Source organism: Ischnura elegans, chromosome 5 (genome assembly GCF_921293095.1).
Source record: "Ischnura elegans chromosome 5, ioIscEleg1.1, whole genome shotgun sequence".
Lineage (NCBI taxonomy): Eukaryota > Metazoa > Arthropoda > Insecta > Odonata > Coenagrionidae > Ischnura > Ischnura elegans.
The window spans coordinates 16761689-16785586 of NC_060250.1; the positions used below are offsets into that span (position 1 = coordinate 16761689).

A 23898-nucleotide genomic window follows, 5' to 3' on the forward strand; every position below is an offset into this window, starting at 1 on the left:
AGATTGGTTTAATGCATCTACCCTATCGAATTTATTATTTTCCCAAAGAAATTGCGTAGGGAGAAAAAATTGCTAGTTCAAACCCTGTTGAGCGGTTGCCCTAGAAACACTGTGGGAATAACATTATTTTCCGAGAGCATCCCATTATACTTTCAGCCAATTAAGGGAAGAAATATTTCGATCGATGTCCAATGAGATCGGAAATCGATTCCGCAATAACCTCAGAGCTCTCGCCATTGGCCCTCAATCTTCATAAACCTGGAAACATTCGCGTCGACCACGATGGCCAACATAGTTTGTGGCGCATCTTAGTCTCCCACGCGATTTGGGGCGGATACAGGGCCCTCGCTTCCCCATTATGTATATCGCACTCGCTCCGGCCCTATGGTTTATTCCCGAAGGGACGGCTGGAATTTCTCGTGAGAGACCAAACACCCGGCCAACTATTTGACCAAGAAAATCAATATGTTCCGGATCTTCGCTCAAATGGAGACGAGATGAATGGGAAATAGAAAGGATTCTATCCCACAACTCGTATCTCCATACATATATCCGATTTATTCCCTTGATGTAGGGCAATGGACGACGGAACTCCAATGACGAATCTCTTCAACAGCCGTTCGGAGCAGTCCAATGCTCAATAGAATCATGGCGCAACACGTATCTCGCACTGGCTCATTCTACCATTTTTATCTTCATCCAAAAGTATGTGCAATTCCAAGAATAAAAATACCTATACTTAGAGCCAGTAAAACAGCGAGAACTTCACCTGAGATATAAATTAATTCAATACGTATGTTTTCCGTTCTGAATGGAATATATATTTAAAAAAATGCACCAATATCTAATGAAACAACAAGTTCTTGACCGAATCAAGATATCAAGAGGACCGACAGATCTAATATGGGTAGCAGAATAATAGAGAAAATCCTTAGCTTCATTTCCATTAAAATTATGATAGCACTGATTTCTTCAATACCATCGTTTGAACAGTATAGATGATTTTATAGACGATTCAATTCACTTAGTGAAGATTTATCCCTTTCAATTTAAAATAGAGCGTGGTAGTCTCGTTGCTCGAGCACTTGGCTAGCTGATCGAAGGGTCAAAGTTCGTTTCCTGCATTTAGCATCCAGACACCACCAAGCAATAGCCTCTAAGTGCGAGGTAGTCTAGGGTAAGAAACTGGCAGTCACCTAAATGTATGATATTCACACACCAGTGACAAATTTTTGGGGTGAGCTCTATCCTAACCTATCCAAACAAGCTTTTGACTTTAATCACTGAGTGGTTGCTAATTTGTAATAGATGAAGGATATCAACATTTGAAATGCCTCTGTTCCAATGCCTAAAACACTATTAATTCGTTATTTTCATCAAAATATCGGACTCATTTAAAAGCCACGTGGTTTCAATGTTGGTACTCCTATCGAGTGTCTTATTTTATTTACTTATGCTCCCATATAACTATTTTTGGCTTGAAGTTGAAAATTCTCTAAAATTAAAAGCTCAAATTTATGGCAGCCAGATGACATAAATTCTTGGCGATAATCCTCGTTTCCAAAAAGTCCATCCATAAAAATCCTGTTTATAGAATTCAGACATCCTCAATAAAATTCTTGCAGTTCGAGATAGGCCAGGGAAGGTAATTGCCTTAACCTGAATTTGTGATATTCACACACCTAAGGCGAAGTACCCTCATCAATCCGAGCCAGACATCGATTTAATTGTTAAGAATATAAAAGTTATGAGAAAGCTGAGCATAGCAAAGCATGCTAGAGAGTCCGTTTAAATCAAAAGTTTGGCCAACGTTAATCGATAAATATTACCTAATATTAAACGTAGGCGTTGCATTGGTAATGTTAAGTAATATCTGGCGTCAGAAACACATGCCAGCTTTTATGCGATCGCTGTGTGCCCACGGTTTGTACAAATTAAAGAGTAAAATTAACGAAAAGTAACACAGTTATGCAGATTTTCCAGTCACATGTCAGATGATATACGTATCACCTCCCAATACATTATTACGCTTTCTCAGTAAACACGACGACACTTTTAATTAGGTTCGACAAATGAGCATTGTGAATACCTTTGAAATTATATCAATTGTCATGAAGCCTGGGTAAAATATTTTTATAATTACTATTATTTTGGGTGAATTTACGTTTTTCAACACAAAGAAATGGTCTCATTAAACCCGAGTTGATATTTACAAAGGATGCCTGCTGATTGTGACACCGAAAGGAATTATGAGCAACATTCATTGGGATAAAGCAATGCAAAGAGCATTGAGGAAATGAAAGGATCATTTGAGGATTAATGGGAGATGCTTTACACTCGCGGATAGGTAGAACGCCCTTTGATGTTGAATCGAACTTCTAATTAGTCCAATGACTAAATGGCGATGAAAAATTTAAAGCGATGATAAAGTAAGTCACAAAAGATCGAAAAATTCGTTAGTCATCATTAACTGGAACGGTGTCGGCTACCGCTAGCCTGAAGGAAGACGGCATGGAAAATAGTAAAAAAAAGATAAATTTGCAGTCTCTGTGCTCTGCAGATATATTAAAATGAATAATTACCGGAAAACATATGTATGGGAAAAGAATATAAAGAAAATTAAGGGTGTAACCTCGCCTAAACAACATAACTCAATAATGAGAGAAGGAATTAGAATTATTGATAATTCTGCAAAGAATGTAATACATGCTAATTGGATATTTTGCAAGACATTATAGACTGCAGAGGAAACTGAACTGATAAACAATAAAATAATTCCATATTATCTTCTAGCAATAAGATAAATTTAAAAATTTCATCAGACATTCAGAATGACTACCAATCATTATTTCGCCAGTCAAATGAAAAGGAAATGGAACAAAGAAAACGATTATTATGCAGTGCTGTTTAAGCTTTAAGGAGTATGAAACAGAGCCGTGGGCAACAATGAGCTGATAAAAATCCAGCTTAGTATCTCAACAGCTAGTAAATGTTACGACCGCAATCTCTTAACTCTTAAGATTCAACGCAAAAGTTGCGTGACATGGGCGAGATTAGATTTCAGCAGGGACCTTCCCAAATAGGTGTAAACGCTGAATTTGTAGGTTTTTCCTTGAATCATTCTAATTTTATCATGAAGCGAAAAAAACGTTTTGGATCTTTATTTTCAAATATCAAGGCTTGAAAGGAAATAGTTGTGACAAGAGATTTGATATAGACAATTGAAGTAAAAAACATTGTAATTTTATAATAGAAAACTGATATTTAACTATAACAAACAGCTCTGTGCATGATTAGTATATGCCAATGCTCTTTTCTGTAAAAGGACTTATGCATAACTTTTTTTTACATACTTTTGCTATCTAAATTACTGTGAGACTTTTTAGTTTGTAAGATTTATGAGAAACCTTGTAAGATTTTACAATCGTTAAGTTTTAATGTATATTCACTTCAAGCCTTTAGAATGAATGAATGATGTTCCTAACCGTTGGTTTTAATTTTTCTAGGGAATAAAAAATTATCTTGAAACATCACTCGAAGAAATAGTCTATAAATATATTAATATGCCAATAAGGTAACTCATTCTAATACATTTTACATAGTCAAATTAGGATCCCCGAGAATTTTCTATGGTTGACGTAAACATTTCATTATTTTTATGAGTAGGTTCCCCAAAGCTTCACCTGGCATTTAAAGCCCGGAACTCACAACCAGTAAGCTAATGCGGCATCTTGCAATGGCCCCTAGGCCACCCGTTCCCGTATAATACAAAGAATGGTTAAAAAAAATATTATTAGCTATACTTATAAAATGCATTCTGAGGCCATGGTATACGGAACTGCACGTAACATTGAACATGAACTGAGGAAAGTGATTAACTGAAATTATAAGGGATAATGTTAGCCTGAGAAATGGATAATAAAGAAGATAAGTTTTGGTAGTTCTGTGATAAGCAGATGTGTTTAAGTGAAGAATTATCAGATAATATGAATGGCAAAACAATTACAAAAAAATGGACGGAGTAAAATTGCGACATCGTAAAGAAGGTGCCTGATGAATTCTAATTCAAATGGAATCTTTTTCGTCACCACCTCAGCCAAGTGGCTTAAGAGGAACTTCAAGAGTTTGTCCATATGCATGGGTCTGGCGATGTATTACTTTTCCGAAAAACGGAAACACAGGACACGAAAAAAAAGCGCAAGTTGACGAGTCGTCGCCATATGGTTTTCCTCAAGCAACTCTTCATCCACACGGTATATATGGCAGCCTTCTTTAAAGATGTCACCTCGGGGCGTGCTCCTTCCTCACGCAAGAGGACACACTATCCATCAAGCTATCAGACACGCAGCCGGGAAAAGCAACCCTCCCACTCTCTCTCTCTCTTCCCAGGGTCAGGGCTTTGACCTGTCAAGCGAACGTTTCCCATCCAGAAGCCCTAGGATACGTCAACCTCCCAGAATTGAGAGGTAGAAGGGTCTCGGCTAGGCCTGACTTTCGGGACCCCCCTAAGACTAGATATTCTCTTCGGTAATAATCGTAGCCATAAATATTTGCATGCTATTGACGTATTGAATATAGCAGTTATATTTTACCATAACTAATAAGTTTAATTATGAATATTTTAAGGAAAATAGAATTTTTGAAGTAATATTAATGACGAGAGGGAAAAGTATATTTGAATTAATTGGCACAAATATAGGAGATAAAAGCCACTGAAGAGCACCACACGCCAAAAAATAAATGAGTGCATTAGCCTTTGTCAATATATCTAATAGTTATGACGAAAATTCTCGTCTGTAGTGAGATACTCTAAAGCATAAGTCCCTAGGAATGCCAAGAGACGAATTACCTACAGAAATGGATGAATGGAAAAAAGTCAAAAATTCTTTTCAATGAAATTACACCTAATTCTACTCAAGCTTTTGAAACATCGTTAGTTGAAAACTAAGTACATACATTCAAAATGCAAAAACTTTTCGAAGAAAAATTACATGCCTTGACTGGGTTTCGGAGAGGTTCTCTCCAATTTTGAATTCTGATTCCGGTGAAATAAAATGATATGCCTTCGCTGGAATACTTGCAATGCATGTGAAACTGCTTGTGACTCCGCGAAGGTGAGTCGCCTAATAATTTGAGGTTAACACCTGAATATAATGAGTGTATTCGTAAAATAATCTGCAATATGGGTAATATTCCTTTACCGACCACGCATCGGCACCGGTGAAATGCCGGTTAGCTGACGTCCATTGCCACTGCGGATCACTGGCGCCGGCCGCGGATCAACAACATAGCAACTTATCGTTTGACCGGTAAAAATTCGGCGTGTGTGCAAGCAGTGCTTCACCGGAAAAATATCTGCGGATATTTTACCAGCCTTCTAAAATCGGTGTGTGTGCAAGGAGTCTTAGTTGAATTACAGCAATAACTTTACCCTCAGAGTGCACTCACTGAGAACAATAGCCATAGATAATTAGCCATAGATTATAATAGACACCAAAGTAAAGAAGACTTTAATCAGCGTGTCCATGGAAAAACCTTAGTACATTCTGCCATTATTTTTGAAGCGTGACCTATTGAACCTGTCATATAAAAATCACACTTTTCTTATATATTTAATAATTTTCAGTAATGAAGTGTTTTAAACCTGAAGATATAATTTTCAAAGATTTATTAACAAAGCATTGGAGAATTGTATTCGCTTTGAAATTGCATTCGCACAAATACCGCGGAACCTTCTCAACCATTTCCCTCTTCCCAGGACTCAGGGTCAGGATACGTCAAGCGAACGTTCCTCATCGCGCAACCCTGGAAAAGGTCGACCTTCCTGGATTGAGAAAAGAGAGAGAGAGAGGGGGGGGGGGGAGGAGACGGGATCCATGTGGTTGTTCATAGTTTGCGCGGCATTGAAGAGGGATTGAAGGGAAGTGAGCCGTCTTAGCAGTCTCCCCAAACACTGAGGAAGAAGAAGGAGAAGAGATTCCGGAGACAGGCAGCGCGGTTTTAGAGCGCGCCGAGGATACAAAGCGAATGTTTATGGGGATACAGCCCCGGGGCGGGAGACGCTGAGCACTTTCTCCGAGGGGAAGGAGCGGTGGGTTGGCAGGGGCTTGGTACACCGAATCCGAGGGAGAGAGAGTCTGCTCGCTAGTCGAGTTGAAATCGTCAGGATAGGGTTTCAGGGACAACGCTCAACCGTAAAAGACGTCCTCTAAGGAGAGCAATATATAAATGAATTCGGAAACTTCAGTGCTTTTCTAGCCAATAGAGTATCCAGGAAAAATATTTGAAAGATATAAGCACGTTTTTAAGAAAATATTGACAAATAAATGCTTCTGCAAGTAGTGAAGTCCATGCATGCAAAGTTATCAATACGAGGTTTAGGTTTTACCCTGGGATGTTGGTCTTATACGTATAAATTTTCTACTCTAGTACAGTAAGAGGTGAAAAAACGGAAACTACGATACAAATGGATGGGTGGAAATGGTACATTAAAGCTCTGAGAAGACGCCACTCTTCAGACTTCAGGAAAATTGAGTTTATTTTTAATATCACGGTTTTTTTTTTTAATTTTACGGTTGCTTTCAAACCTATGTTGCCGTTTTAGCTATTTTTTCCAGTATTAAAATTGAGGCGCATTGTTTAAAACGTGTCAATTTTTGAAATAATTATTTTAGGCAACTCCAAATGAATTTTTGTTAGAGCTGCATGCACATAAATCTATTTTCTTTCCCATTAGAAAAATAATGTAAGTGAAGCTATATTTTAAACTATAGGCATTCACAAATATTGAACTTAGTACTTTCTAGCTAACTAAACGAATAATATACCAGAAATATTTCAATACATTTGATATATTTATTGCTATAAAATGTGAAATAGAAGGAAGTTATTGAAACATCGTAGAGCTAGTAAAATAGGATGATATTTCGTTGATAACCTGGGAGATGGAATCACCTCGAATTTGAAGACCTTCCACCAGCGTAGTTCTCAGTTCTTGGTCGGTCAAGGTTTGTAAAAAGATCTAGTTTGTACTGAAATATTTAAAGAATACCACAATATTCTGAAAAAATATTTTGAAATAAAATTAACTATTTCCGAATTGTATCAAATGTATTAATGCAATGTATTCGGCTATGTTCATAGTTCACGTTGGGATTGCGCTAAGGAAAATATATCAATTTAGATAAATATAGTGGCTATCTAATAATATTGGTCAATAAAAGCTTAAAATGATCACTTATTTTATGCAGGAGCTATTTTTATGAGAAAATTTTAATTTAAACACTCCTTTTGCATATAGCTTAATCAGAATTTAACACGAAAATTTAAGAAATACAAACATCGATAAACTCATATCCTCCTATTCAAATTTCCGCACCAACTTATCATGTATGCATAGCTCTTTGACAAGTTTATCTTTCAAACACATCTTGCTAATGAGAGCCCTGGGACCAAGAGCTCTCCCATGCATTGATTAAAATTCTTTCAATGATTGGAATTACGGTCTCAAAATCCCATAACGGTCTGGTTGATTTTGAAGTCAACTTCCGAAACTGGCGGTGAAATGAAAAATAACGCCAATTTCAATTTATTTGTATTATAATGACGACCGATATGATCCTATATACAAAATCGAGTTTACAAAAGAAATTAAATTGCTCTGCCTCAAGCAAAAAATTATTATCTTACATAAAAAAATCCACATTCACACTGGTTAGCACGTCAAATCAAGCAAAATTTAGATGAAACATTATTTTTACAGGTATTTGTGTACAATATGGGTTCATTCAACATCCAAAAGAAACTATTACTTTGAATCTTCTCTTCATTTTTTCCATGTTGCCTCTCTAGTCTAGGCAGTTTTAAGGAGCTCAAGTAGTTCTGGTTAACTGAATTACTTCCTTAGACGTCTCAAAACTTCGATTTTTACTTTAAAAGTAGATACTACTTTCATTTTTTATAATTATGGATTTTTTTGCCGCAGACACTCCACTATAGTAAAGTATAGTATTTTTTCAATGACTCCCTATGAGTGAGCCCATCCTAGACGTGATTTGCAAGCGTGTACCATTAAAAGCTAAAACTAATTACCTTCTATGCTGGTGCATTTGTTACGAATCCCATGGAGCAGAAATATATCAATAAATCACAAGAATCAATTTAAAATGAATGCCAATCACATTCATTGGAATTCTCTGCAAAGCACTTTGCTCATTCGCATGGTATTCAATTGATACTATTGTTTCCAACCTATTTTAGTGGTGGAATTCTAAGATAAGGATAAAATTATCGGCAAATAAAAATGATATTTGATTAACTGTAATTATTACACTTTTAAAATACTGTGCGAAATCCCGGTCAAGGCGGATGATTTTTTTCTCTGTGGATCTTTCGCACTATTTATGCATTGCGGGTGACTCCCGTAAAAGTTATCAACGCGGCTAGTCCCGGTTTACATTAAAACCTTTTAAAATACAACTGTTCTTAAACTAATTTTTCTTTCCTATATTTTTATTATTCTCAAAGTTCCCATTCTAACCAAATTTTTTTGCTGGTGTCCAAGTTTACCTATACTTAATCTGTGCAAATAAACTCCATTATGTGAATTCGTAGTTCAAATATTGAGGAACCATTTTCAGTAAACTTATTTCAAGCCACAATTTACAAGTCACTCATCAAGGTGCCTAAATTCAAAATTGGCCGAAATAACTACAAACTAAAAAGCTACACACGGAAAACTGATAAAATTCGGTAGTTTTTAAAAGTTCAATTCTAATTTCAGCAAAATGTAAAAAAATGGAAAGAGTTGGAGAGCTTAAAAAGGTCAAAATTAGTGAGGTTCAAGTAAAGCTGGAAAATATTTTGATGCTCATTAAAAATTAGGCTGCTTACTTTGACCTAGATTCTCTTGTAAATTCGCGAGTTGGGAATATCACTGAATAAAATAATATTTAAGCGAAAAACGTCTCATACATTTATTACACCTGAAATGAAAAACCAAATTCGTTGGAGTTTATCAACCTCTCAAAAAGTTGGTGATGTCATCTGGGGGGGGGAATTGGCTTTGCGGAAACTTCTCCACGGACGACGCTTCGCATTTGTTTAGAGCGCACTACAGCTGAAAGGTAGCGCCGTCTGAGAGAGAGAGCGGGGGACCTCTTCCCCAAGAGGATTAATCTTACCCCGCGTTGGCGCCTTTTTCCGAAGGTTTGCGTCCCTTGGCTAGTGAGTGAGAAACTAAGCTAGACGGCGCCTGCCTGTGCGACCTACCTCTTGCATATAAGTACCACCTCCTCAATCAATAATTTATTGCTACGGTGATTATGGTGAAATAATTGTGCCTTAGACAAATTAGCTTTACTCAAAAATTTGAGCAGGTAGAGAGAATAAACTACTTGGGCAACACGATGGATGAAAGGGGATAAAACAGCAAGGAAATTAAGAGGAAAATCGTGTACGCAAAAGGAGGCGTTCGTGAACAGGAAGCGCTCGCACTATCTAAGATATTTGAAGTTATACGATCATCATATGCTTGGATTCTCACTAGTGTGCATCTATATTTTTATTTATTTTGTTATGGTCCTCTTGTTCATATTTAAATATAATTTGTTGGGATCATTTTCAATAACATATTTGCCAACGTTTTCTAAATTTATTTTCCAATATCAAGGCTGGCTGACTGTATTCAAAACTAACAAAGAGAGTTTGGACAGAATATATTATAATCTAATCAACCATAATTGATGTAATATTAAAATTATAAATATAATACTAAATCATGGTAGCTAGCAAATACTCTAAAGATATGGGTAAACTGTTCTCGGGATTCCCAACGGGTTAATTCTTTCAAAACGGCCAACGATTCAAGCTCCGTCTCCGCGCTCATCAACAGATATTTAGCCCGAGGAGTACCGAGAACAGTTTACCCACATAATTCGCCGGGAAAGCATCAAATCATATTTCACTCTAAAGGTCTGTCACATCAACTTTCTTTTTTTTAAATGTTTAATGTATATTTTAAAACGGATATGATTTATCACTTTAAAATTAACTTTTAATACTTTGCCACCATTTTATTTATTTTACCTCTCATCTTCCTGTATGAGAAGCCTTGAACATGTGATATCAAGTTCCGGTACGTCATAAAAGACAAAAGCGACTTCGTTTTCTTCCACAGAGTTTGCTTTCTTAGTACAGCATGTGTCAACCTCAAAAAGTCATGTTGTACCAAGAAAATAAATCCGTGGAAGAAAACGAAGTCGTTTTGCCGTTTGTGAACTTCAACTTCCACAAAGTTGAGACGGAAACCATTGAATGTATTCCGGAACTTCGGCAAGTATTTTCATAAATGGCCTCAACCTCAAGTGTTCAAATATAAAAATACGATAATTGAGTTTGATTACACCAAAATATGAACTACGTAAGCGAAAAGGTATATGAATAGCTGCGATAATTATTTTGGAGTGTACCGCGGGACTAGCGCGAAGTTATTTCATGCATATATGAATGAGTATGGTTGAAAAACGATGAATATTTCGTGTTAAAAACGCGACGTCATTCAAGATAGGTTATGAGGAAGTAGGTACGTCTCGTTTTCATGTAAAAAACCTCGTGCTAGCCCCGGGTCACACTTCAAAATAATAATCACAGCTACTCATGCACCTTTTTACTTGAACAGTTCATATTTTTGTGTAATGAAACTCTCAATTATGTTATTTTTAAATATATAAGCAGATTGTCTGTATTCGATAACACTTTGCAAGCATTTGGATTTCTTAATATGGTCAGAGTGCAAAAACATATCTTTAAACGTATGCCCCGAGAAAGGGAACGGCGGTACATCCCTGATGGAATCTAAAGATCGAGTTAACAAAATAAAAAACCGTTTATTACCCGTAAAATTAAAAAAATTCGTGGTTACCCATATACCATGAGCCCTACCTTGTCCCTCTAAGTCTGAAAGTAATGATCTGATAGCGACTTGTGGGTACATTGCGGCGACATTCGTTTTGACTTGCCAACCAAAACGCATCAACAGGACATCTCCTCTTTCTGCATACATGGATGATTAGGAAATGGTGACTGCAGTCCAGAGCTGCGAATGAACAGTGGTAAAACCGGTGGAGAAGTGGAAGATGGTGAAAGTGAAGCAAAGTCTAAAGTAGAAGTAAAACCTCAATAACATAGTTGAAGTAATGAACTGGCTCGATATACAAAGCGATTGTGACGATCTTCTTTTTTTTCCTTTGCAAAGCATAAACAAAGTGTGGTTATAATTTGTTTATACTTTACAAATACGTTTAGTTGCATATACGTTTAGTGACAAAGCTACGCAAATCTATCTGTCGCGTGAGAAGATAAAGGCAGAGTTTTCAGTAGCTTTCGTTAGAGTAGGTCGTGGGTGAGATATTAAGCCATTAAATATCATAGTTTAACTGTGTTATGCAAAAAATTATGCGATCAAATATATTTGTAGATTTTTTTCTTTATTTCTCACGAAGTTTTCCATAGTGACGCGAGTAATTGCATTTCCCGCACAGTAATCGGATTTTTGTGTATGCCAAAACTCCTTTCTCTTTCAGAAAGACACTTTTACCGTGCATTTTTTAAATCCAATATGGCTAGCGTATTGGATACCTGAGAGTAACGGAAACGTGGGTACGAATTTGCCTAGAGGGGGCAGAAAAAAGAGGGAATTTGCCTAGAAGAGAAAGCTGAAGCGGACATGGATTTATATTGAATTCAGTAAGCCAGGATAGAGAAGGAAGAGTCCCATTCGAAGTGGTCTTAAAGGAGATGAAATGCTCGCTTAATGCGGGGACGAACTTGGGAGTGGAAAGCAAAAAAGGTGGAGAGCTGTTAAATATTTTGAGGGCTTCCAGATGGCTTTGAACTCTGTCCGAGAACGTTTCCGCACCACACGCATGCCGGAATACCATTAAGGGTTTTTAAAAATTTATCGGGTATCAGAAGTTCATATTTATTTCTCGCATTTCCTCTCACCTATTCTGTTGGGTGTATTATTTAGTCCTCTGACGTCAAATCAAAAGGGAATCAATTCCGTGCGCTCAAGACTGTGAGATTTTGCCGTTGAAAATAATATTTTCGACCATCAATGCATCCGTTATAAATTCGGATTTCCACCGCTGGTGACATTCTATTTCAGATTTTTTAACTTGTACGTTGAAGCCAACGAAGTGCATGCATTTAATACACCCTTAATCATTCGTCGTTCAATTCTTCCATCTTACTGCGTAAGTGTTCGTCATCACTCTTTGTCACCAATATTCAATGTTCCAAAATATTCTATGCACTTTATCACGTTCACGAGGCAATAAGAGACACTCACAATAACTGACAGACGTTTCATGACCCGCTTATCTTCGGTGCCGAAGGTGAACCTTCGGCAATTCACCTTCGGCACCGAAGATAGCTGGTTCATCCCGTTGAAACGTCTGTCAGATATTGTGAATGTCTCTTTTGTATGTGTTTCTGTGTTTTTCATAGTCAATTTTGTCTGTTCTTTTCGATCGGTTATATATATTTATTCATAACTTTGGACAACCAGTTTTGTTCAACGTTTTCGTTTCGGACACCCGGATCGGGTTATTTTACCGTGAGATATGGAAAGGCGACAGTGGAGCTTGATAGTTGAGTGAAAAAAATATGAACAGAATAAATTACAAGTACTCCATTATTTTTACCAGTATTTTAAGGCGTGACTGGGAAAATTCCTTCATTTTTAATAAAATAACTGTTTTGATTTTTTCACACACGCACTTATGTATGCATATACATTGACACTTCATTTCTCTTACACAACTACAAAACTCTAGCCTCGGCTTTCCCTTCCTCACTGTTCAGACCAATTCTCTCAAAGATCTCCGGTGATTGTTGTATATTTACGCGATCAAGGCTTACGTACCAATATTTGGCGAACTAGAAGGACATCATGCAGCAATAATGTCAGACAGCAAATTAGTGAGTTTTGTGCCATAGTTTCTGGGCTGTAACCATCAAATATTGAATATAAGAGGTGTTTTCTCTTCTCAAAATTGCTGGGAACAGCCATGGACTGAGAGGCGAAATAGTGGTAAAATTTACGTAGCCATCAGAAACACTTCACAGAATTGGGAATACTTGGGAGTTGGGGAATAAGGTTCTACACGTCAATTACAGGTCATGGAAAAGATCAATCTGAGACAAGGCCAATGTCGTTTTCTACCGTCCACGGAAATGTGGGAAAATGCTGTATTCAGGAAAGACCTTCATGATCAATGTCCCCAAACCGTCTTGGATGAGAACCGCCAGAGATATTTTATTTCAAAAAGCAATGACGCAATGTGTAGCGACTTACTAATTATATATTTCTATATAACAAAAATGAATCGCTATCCGTTAGTCTCGCTAAAACTCGAGAACGACTGAACCGATTTGACTAATTTTGGCTTTAATATGTTCGTGAAAGTCCAGGGAAGGTTTAAAAGGTGAGAATATTATGAGGCCCTGAAATGGGCCCTGATCATTTTTCATATGGAATACACGTAATGCTAGTTATTAACGCCTGCAGTCCTTTTTTATTTTGTATATTTAAATTAGTGTAAATGGTTACATATAGTTGAAACATCTACCATTGGAAAGAACAATAAACACACATTCTTATTCTTAAAAATACGACAGTTACTTTTGAATGACTTTGGCCTCTTTGCATGCTTAAAAACCGAAAAGCGGAAAAAATATTTGGTCATTCAAAAGGCATTTAATTGATGAACTCTAAAGTGATTGTCATCTTTTAATGTTGATAGAGATATTGCTTTTATTTGAATTATAAGGAAGCTTTATTTAAAAACTGCATGTAATAGTGATAGGCCACGAATGGTACTGATCCAAAAAATTTTAGGCAGGTTCTTATTTGTTGATATAATTATCTGCAACACAATGATTAGATAAACGTGGTTGAAAGACGGGACTAGCATCACATTTTTGGACTTCCACAGATATTTTTAACCAATTTTAGCCAAACGTTTTAAAGTTTAGCAAGAATAACTAACTGTAATTGAATTATTCATATGTACATAGATAGATGCGAAGGTGATACGATGTTCACGGGGTCATCTAGTCACTTATAAACTTAATTACATCATAGTTACAATTACTCTTATAGTTCTCTATGCATACATTTATAATGTTATTCTTAAGTTATGCAGAGATTTAACTAAAGTTTCTTGTTAATTAAAGGTACCTAATTTAAGTAATTAAATAAATATTAAAAATTTCGTAAACATACTTGATAGTTTTGAATTTTACAAAAACAACACGTCGCAAGTTAGTTTGGTGGTAAAAGAAAAACAGAAAAATATTTCGGTAGAAGTTTAATATCTTAATCATATTCAAGCTGTACTCATCCGCGTGACTACATATATATAACGTTAACAGTTTCATGCAGTGTTCCAGCAAAGTCATGACACAAATGTCAGTCAGATTCTTCGTATTTCGCGGGAAGAGCAGTTCGGTTGCTATATGTCACCGTTCAGAGATAAACTTAATGTAACATCTCTTATTCCTTACTTTTTTCAAATTAGAGCTTAATAATTTTTTTCGCCGGATTTTTAAATGCAGGTAAGAAAAATTTATACATTTCTCCCCTGATTACATTTTGATGGAATTTATAACCTTTGAGCATTTAGAATGATATGCATCTTATCACGTATATTTTGAGTTGGCTTTCACCAAACCTTAGTGAAGATAGAAAAATATTTTATAATTTTACTAAAATTTCAATTATAACAATTAACAAGCCACAGGAAAAAGTATTCTTACCATTTTCCGGTTAACGCACGAAATTAAATCTTCTTCTTTTTTTTCTTATCCCCTTTTGAGGTTAGACGTCGGGTTCCACCAGCCACTTTCTAACCTCCCTCCTATTCTGAGCGAGCCACTTCACATTGTTTATACTCAGCCCGCGCTGGGCTGCCAGTATCTCCACATTGCCTTCCCACTCCAGCCTTGGCCGTCCTCTTCCTCACCTTTAAATTAAATCGATGTTTTAAATAATTCTTCAATTCAAATTAAGAAAAATATTTATCGCCATTCAGTGGTGTAGGTATCCATGAACATGTGTCACTGCGTTACGGAGAAGGTTACTCGTATCTTGTATGCGGTGGTCTACCATTGGGCGTTGACGATCGGGGGACATTTCCTCGCAATCTTCCGGAGAGAAGAGAAATCATGGGACGGGCACACGTGCGGAGAGTCGATAGGATGGAAGTTTAGACACACATTCGGGGGGCCTAAGATCACACTGAAGACCCTAGTGGACGCTGGGTACACATCATTGAAGTCCCACAGGACTAAAGCCTCTCCAAGACCGTCATCGTACTTCCTCCGAGGTTTTTTTCCCTCTCTCTCTCTCTCCATCGATTCAAAGCGACCCATCGAAGCTCTCCTCTCGCCTATCTCAGGCCTTGACTCTTTTTTCAACTTCCTCCTACTCACCGTCCGCATACATTCTATTGCACTCGCAAGGGATTTGGGTGAAACTTCAGAATTCCATTTAGTCCGAGTCTATTCAACGGAAGATTTTTGCCCGCAAATTGAAAACTAGAGTTTGCAAAGGTGTCAAATCATTCACAACCGGAATCCATTCTCCTCTCATTTGAGTCAGAAAAGTTTTCACGGAATTTCTTGTGTTCCTTATATTACCCCGAATGCCAGTCTCCGATAAATAGAATAGGATTAGAAAATATAAAATTCATGAGGGTAAATTGACTTAAAGAAAACCTTTAAGAATGGAATGATATTAGTAAGATAAAAATAGTCCTTGAATGGCCTCATTTTATGATGATATTGGTCCACCCTCCTCATTCATAACTTTCAATGTCCACCAAATATATGAGTAAAAGAGACTATAGTGAAGAGAATATGAAATGCATGACCTCACCTTTGTAATGGAGAGAAATGTTGAAAATGGTGGTGGATTCGACGATAAGAAATAATACATATTTTCGAAAAATTGGATGACATAGGGTTAATAAAGTATCTACAAGTACTCAAGTACGGACACTAATCTAAATATTCCCCGATATAGATACCAAGTTTATTTCTATAAAGTTTAAGAAAATGCAGATGTATGAAATCCAATCGAAGGCATACACTTTTGTTAATTTTGCTGTTAGAGTAACTACAACGAATTTAAAACCTCATCACAGATCTTATGCCTGATATTATAAATAATCTGAGAATAAACTAAAATCAACTGAAAGTCAGAAAAATAGTAAAGTAAGAAAACTAAGAAAAGTTTATAATGCGTACGTTTGCAGAGGTGCTGGTTATGGGAATCGATATATAGCCGTACTGTTTTACTACATAGTTAATAATGGACAAAATACGAATAGTAACGAGCCTACCCGACGTCCAACTCTACAAAGGTGCTGAGCGTAAGGCTTGATCGATAAGGTATACTGCCGCTTCATTAGTAGCCTCAAAGAAAATCAAATGCTATTTAAATAAATTTGCACAGGAAAAATAAGTGAACAGATAGGGGGTAATTGACTAAAATATTATTGAAGAAAATGTATCCGACTCGTGTTATACGTTAAGGCCGACTAGATCCAGTGACAACATGATAAAACAGCTAATAGGGTGATCTGGACTCCTAATTTTGGAGGATTCCTAAGATACTTACATGTGCCGCTTATTTGTCACATGGGTAATAAGATAGATTACCGGTAAAATTATTAGCACGTTCCGTGATTTTGAGCATTATAAGTGAGTCGACTTGGAATTAACCCGGAAATCAAACATAGTTATAAATCAATTTTTTGCTAATATTTTTTACTAAAAACCTTTTCTGAAGACGTGTATAATTTATTTTTTGTTAATGTTTACCTGGGTATACTCTGGTATGTGTGTTACCTTTTGTATTAATAAGAAAGTGCACTTATATAAGTGTATATGTATGTAAATTTTAATCCTGTTCCATAGGACACTAGTCCTCGAACAATAAAATCCTATTCTATTCTATTCTAAGGAGAAACAAGCCAACTCATTAGGCCACATTATCAGGCATGATGGTCCTATGAAATAAAATCGTTGAAGAACATATGGATGGGAAGGTGGGCAAGGGACGGCCCCGAATGGGTTAAAGAGGACACATAATAACGGATGTGAATGAAAAGAAGGAGTGGATAGGAGAGAGGATTATAGAGCAACCTCAAAGCAATATTAGTGTTGTTGACTTATGATGATAATGGATAAAATTTTAATTATTAATGCCAAATCCTAGGGTTGAGAAATTCAATTCACTTGAGTATTGGGAACTTCTATTCATTCTTTTATATTAAATTTTCCTGGCTCAATTTTACGCGAAAGTTAGTAAGTAGATATTTAGAGGAGAAGACCGAAAATTCAGGTCATAAGCACCATTGGGAGGTGTAGGGGGTGAAAGTGAGAGGAAAACCTGGCGTCGGAATTATCCCGCTCTCACAAAGGCACAAACGAAACCATTGCTAAAAATTCTGTCCGATGGCAGGAGTACGGATCCATCAATATAAATCTACATAATACCTTGCAGGCCACCTCAGGGTGTATGGTAGAAGGTGACCAAACACCAAACATTTATCACGTCAACACCAGAAGAGTTCTTGCCATAGATAATGGCAAAATTCATTCTCATAATGACAAAATTGCACTTGTGGTGTATGCTTTGCCTCACCAAGGTGTTGGAATGGTGGGTACCCGTTCGAATCTCAACCAGACCGCGTTCAAATCTCGGCGCCGGCTGGTATGTTTTTCGGTCCGTTCCAGATAAATTCCATAATGTTCGAGGGAGTTCCGACGCGGCGTTCCAGAGACTTCGCCGCCAATATAATAACAAGCCATCTCGGCTATCCAGGTGGTCTTTATATTGAAGTGATAATAAAAACCCATCTACTGAAATTTTGTGAGAAATTCATTGAGCGTGTTCTGACACCTCTATTGCAACACTCTGAAACGAATTGGATTTAAATCAATTTATTTCAATGGAAAGTGCCATCATCATGCCTTCAACTTAGGACTCCTTTAGCGCCTCCCAAGAGTTTAAATTTACCGAAGGTAGCGCCTTCTATCGAGTCAAAGTTTTGACGCATAAATCTTTTTTGTTTTCTAAACGTCGCGACTAGAGTTATTTCAAGGTGAGGGAGGGCATAAGGAGGTGCTTACGATGCATACTGATTGTTGTTTTCAACCATAACTAAGGTTAATGTTCTTTTATTGGTTTCAATGAATTTAATTATTTTACTATGCAAATTATATTCGATTCCTCTATTTTCAGTCCTCTTTATTCTTTAAACGATTGGAGTATATCAAGCATAGTTTTTTTAAGGCTTGAGTAGCGGAGATATTTACACACAGGGATTAAAACGAGAATGCTATAAGCCTCATTTTTGTTTTCCTCCAGGTCGTGATTACTGGTACCGCAAGGCGAGGGAGGACATAGAAGAGGTGCTGGCGATGGGCAATGGGGAGCGGCCAGGTGGCCGGGCGTGGGAGGTGGGCGTGGCCCGCAACGTGGTGCTGTTCGTGGGCGATGGGATGGGCCTGTCCACGGTGACTGCGGCACGCATCCTGCGAGGCCAGCAGATGGGCGCCTCAGGAGAGGAGCACAAGCTCGCCTTCGAGAAGTTCCCGCACCTCGCACTCGCCAAGGTCAGTTTCAATTGGTTTGTTCATCTATTAAAATATTCTGATAAACAAATTAGGGGATAGGAGGTCGAAAATGAAAATTAAATGAGGGTAAATTGAATGAATTAAAAGAATGGTATGAAATCAATAAAATAAGAAATACCTTGAATGGCCTTGTTACCTATATGATAATTTTGGTACTCCCGACCCATAGCTTTCAATTTACTTCAAATATATGAGAGAAAGAGACTATTGAGAAGAGATTATGGTTGAACTGCTCGTGAAATGCTTGAACCCACATTTTTCATTGTGATAAGTGTTTACACCAATTTACATATCAGCCAATTTGGCCTTTAATTCGGATAGGAAACTTATTAACTACAGCCTTTACAGATAAGACTGTAAGAAACTATAAAAAAGAATGAGCAGTTAGTATTCAGGAGAAGACGTCTTTTAAAAGATTCCTCTTGAATTTTCCGAAGGGCGTTGAGAGATCCAGGGGAAGACAAAGTATACTGAATGGTGTAATATTTCTAACATTGCCGCGTGAACGGCGGTGAAATATACACAAATTGCTATGAGAATAAATTACCCTGGACCGGGAATCGAACCACGGACCTTAGGCTGTCCGAAAATGGCAATCTTGGCTATTCTTGTGTATACTAAATTGTGTTGAACATAGTGGGTAGTCTGTAAAAATGTGATCTCTGAGCGAAAGAAAGACAGAATTTGGGTTTAAGGGCATCAATTTCTAGTTATTTTAGCTCACCCATCATATGAAAGCATTTCTGAAGTGCTGTAATAACCTCTGAACGTTTCTTATAAACTCTTTTTCAACGAACAATTTTGTGGATGTTTCAATGAGACACAATTTCTGCCTACTTCATTCTCACCCATTTCGTAAGAAATAGACCCTATTTGAGGCTTCTTTCGGCAATCCTATTGTAAAACGAAGACATTCACCTAGCCACCCCTGGAAGCCGTGCTATCGTGGAAACTCAGTTCTCCGCAACGCTTTAAAATAGGAAACGATAAAAATATCGCTAACTCTTTTGAATTGGTGAGAATTTCCCATTTAAAATCCGATTTCCTTTGTTAAAATATAACTTTATAGACTGAAAAAACCTGTTTAACGTCATTATATTTTTCCAACGCTGCTTTTATATCTATAATGCTGTTTATTCAAATCTCTGAAAGAGATACTTTTGAAACACCCTATACGAGGGAAGGATTAATTGGAGAAAGGATTAGCTACTATCTATTTGCCACAAAATTTGAATATAACGAAAATTTCTAATTGACTACTGCATTTTCTTCTTTTACAACATTTTCAAAGCATGGGACAGTTAAGAAAAACTTCGGCTATTGTCACACAGCACTAAATATATAAATATTTGGAGAGGAATTTTACATGATATGATTATAATTATAATATGATAAGGTTGATTCAGATAAGAAAATTCCAACAGATTAACTGCTTATAGAACTGTGTTAAATAAATCTCAATATGATGACGATGTCCGATGAACGCTATGCAATAATCAAGCATTCTTTATTATGATTTAAAAAAAGAGTTTACTTGATTATAATGTAATATTGCGGCGTTAAATATAGCAATTAAGCAATATAAATATCAAATATTTTTTAAAAATTAGTTTAAACAAATGATGTTTCGATGAAAAAATATATTTCTATATTTTAACTTCCATACAGAAGTTTTATACTTTTACCGTGCTTTTTTCAAACAAGTCTTTTAATAATTTGTAACGAGTTTTAGTATGTTAAATGGTCTACTTTATGAGAATCTCCAAGGTATTCATAATTTTTGAGGCTTCTATAGCTTTGCTGTGTTCAACAGTAGTTTACCGGAAAAATATCAAAAATTGTCTCTTGATTATGGTTTCCCCGGGTACAGTATGTATTTATTTTGAATTGTTTCAAAAGTGCGGTGCTGTCTGTTATATTGAGTCTAATACAACCAGAAAAGAAAAATTAGGTGAGGTGGCATTATTTCTAGCGAACTGTACTGCACTAATTTGGAATAAAGCTACAGAAGGATGAAATACATGCCCCAGCTGCGAAAGTAGCAAGTGACTAAATATATAATTACACCTAAGAATGAAATTGGAAAATTTGGACTTTCTCAGCGTGTAGTAAATTAATTGCTATATTGATTAGATTTATTCCATTAATGCTCTCAAAGTTGGCGCATTCAGATTTAAGGGATATTGATAAATATAGCCAGCTAAACGTACCAATTTTCTATGGATCCATCCTTTCCAATTCTTTAATGAACTATTTAAGATTTCCGATTTCCTTATCTAATTTTGGTTTACCTCCAATTCAAAACAACCAGTTTCATCTCATAATTACTTCAGGCAATTACAAGTCCTCTGCTTCATTTATTAATACTTTTTTTAATTAGTACAGTTATTTTTTGCAATCTTTACTGTAAATTGAGAAAATTTCATGATCCAATAAATAATATTTTGGCTACAATGAGCCGTGGAAAAAAATCTATATTTATTTATTGTGATTCGAATGATTTTAAGAACTGTTTGATGATCATAATGGGTATTTAATCATTTAAATTTGTTTATATGAGCTACAAGTAGAGCGTGGTTGCAATCAATAGCTCACCAATCATTAAAAAACAAATTAATATAATTAGCAGTTCTTGTGTTTAAAAATTCATCAGTTATAAAAAGTAATTCATTTTTAGATAATACGTACATAATGGTTAATCACAATTTGTATCAATTCATTGAAATCAAAGCAGTGCACCCTATATTGAGCTGATTAAAGTTGAGCTACGTAATAACATATATAATTTGAGAAGAATGGAATTTGCATGCCATATAAAATGACTATTTGGAATTCATTGCTAGAACTAAGGCCTTTCCGGGAAACGGCTAGGTATTTGTAGGTATTCGGGATCATAAAAAATGTTTTCGGGGATACAACAAAAATTTGTTGTTATAAATAGGCAGCAATTGAATTGATAATGAAATAATATGCATAACTACTAAATTCTGAACCAACCTTTGGGATGAATTACTGAGGGAATGGCTATTTGATCTAATAGTTCTATAATGCCAGTCTCTAACGAATTTTCTTTATCCGCACGTCAACGACTATCACTCTAGCTGAGGGTAAATATTTTCATTTTGTATTTAGCAAACAATTTAGTATATTTTAACATAAAAAGTTACGTTCGAAACGCATTTTGTTGTATTAAACAATATTGCTTCACAATTAACGTGATAGAACTGTTTTATTTTAGAATTTATAAATAAATATATACGCTATTTAAAAGGATTTATAGGGTTAATTGCAATAAATCAAAGAAGCTACATGATAATTTATGTGATTCCGACCCATGAACCGATTATTATAACAAAAATATCCTCGCTTATATATTTTGAAATATGTCAGCCAAAAATATTGCCATTTCTCATCATTAGACAGCGTAGTAATTTTAAAGCACTAGTGCCATCAACCTAACTCTTAAGTCCAGACCTACTGTTAGTCGTAAACGTATATTTTTATGGGGATATTTATGTTATTTATTTTTAAAAAATGAGATTGAAACCCTCTCTATTGACTGAAAATTCCCACCTATTCTCGAAATTGTACACAGCTTACTCCAAAAATATTCATTATTCTGTGAAAATGGTTATTGTTAAGAGTGCCGGAATTAACATATGCCAAAAACATTGAAATTGATGTAATTGCTTTAAGTTATGCCTATAAAACCTATTAATACATTTATATAGGATTTGTATTAGAAAATTTTAAATGGAAACAGTTCCATCCCTTCGAACGTTATGCACTTTCGTATATTATCACATAATGGTTATCATACGTGATGTTTTGTATTGAAATATGTGAAGTTGATTGGTAAAATTATGCAAAAATTTATCCCATGGCTATACTAAGTCGATTACCATATGCTAGACTCATGGAATGGGTCTGAGTGTTTCATAGGCAGTCATTGAAATACGGATAAAGAAACTTAGTTTCCGATTATAGCATTACATTCAATATTTGAGTAATTGTATCCAACCGAAACGTGGCTATTATTTTTCCTTTTTCTTCAGACTTACAACGCGGACGCACAGATCGGCGAATCGTCGGCGTGTGCCACGGCGCTGCTGTGCGGCGTGCGCGCCAACGCCGAGACGGTCGGCGTGGATGCAACGGCGCGCTTCGACGACTGCCACGCGAGTCACTCGGCACGCGTGCCTTCGCTACTCGACTGGGCGCATCACGAAGGTGAGAAAAAAAGACCTCTCGAATTACTTGTATTGCTATTAATTCGACGACGACATCATATGAATGACTTCCATTCTTCATCGGTTCAGTTCTATGTACATAATTAATGGGTATTTCATTGAAATCAAAGCAAAGCACCCTATATTGAACTGCTTAAAGCTGAGCTACATAATTACATTTTTTATTTTGAGCTGACTGGAATTGGAATGTCATATAAAATGACTGCTTGGGATTCATTGCTAGAACTATGGCCTTTCCTTGGGTTGACATGCATAGGAGAGGGTAGAGCCCGGCACAGACTAATCCCCAAGTGGGTAAATTACCCTCATTCAGAGTGAGGAGAACAGTTCCTCTCCCTTGCTCTCATTGCATATCAAAGATTTGATTTGATTCCTTGATAATTATAAACAATTAAGGAATTTCCAATTAAGATCTAGAGGTATTTGAATTTAAAGGTAATTTGACGATATGTTTCACTTTATGAAAACCAAAAATCAAATTATCTAGATAGATTAATCTAACATGCATTACATAATTGAACAAAGAATTGTTAATTGGAGCTTATTTAAGTTACAGAATTGGATTTCCCGATTACTGAAATGAGAATCGTTTCTGAGGAAGTACCAAAATTGGAAAAGATTCAATAGAATTCATTTTGTGATATATTATCACATCGTTCCTGAGGATTCAAGTAGCTTTTAGTTTTGGAGAAAATTGAAAGTAGTGCATTATTTTATATCTGCTGTTGCCGAGATGGAGATATAGGAATTTAGGTTCAGTTATCGAACACCCTTCTCTAAACAATATTTCTCAGTTATAAACATTACTTGGATGAACCAGTAAAACAAGCTAAAAAATCTAAGCTTCTGCATTTCTCAGCTCAATTATTACAGATGGGGAAAAGATGGAAGAATTGTTTCGATCACAAAAATTGTGAACAAATATATTTTACAATCTAAA

At 36.2% G+C, this 23898-nt stretch overlaps 1 protein-coding gene across 1 annotated transcript in view; it reads left to right on the plus strand.

Annotated features, from left to right (window-relative positions):
- LOC124158539 (alkaline phosphatase, tissue-nonspecific isozyme-like) overlaps nt 1-23898 on the plus strand; it is a 271518-nt gene that overhangs the window by 85447 nt on the left and 162173 nt on the right. Inside the window, exons 2-3 of the mRNA XM_046533673.1 lie at nt 18440-18687; nt 22764-22938. Of these exons, the coding sequence (XP_046389629.1) occupies nt 18440-18687; nt 22764-22938 (423 nt within the window). The remainder of the gene's footprint in view (nt 1-18439; nt 18688-22763; nt 22939-23898) is intronic.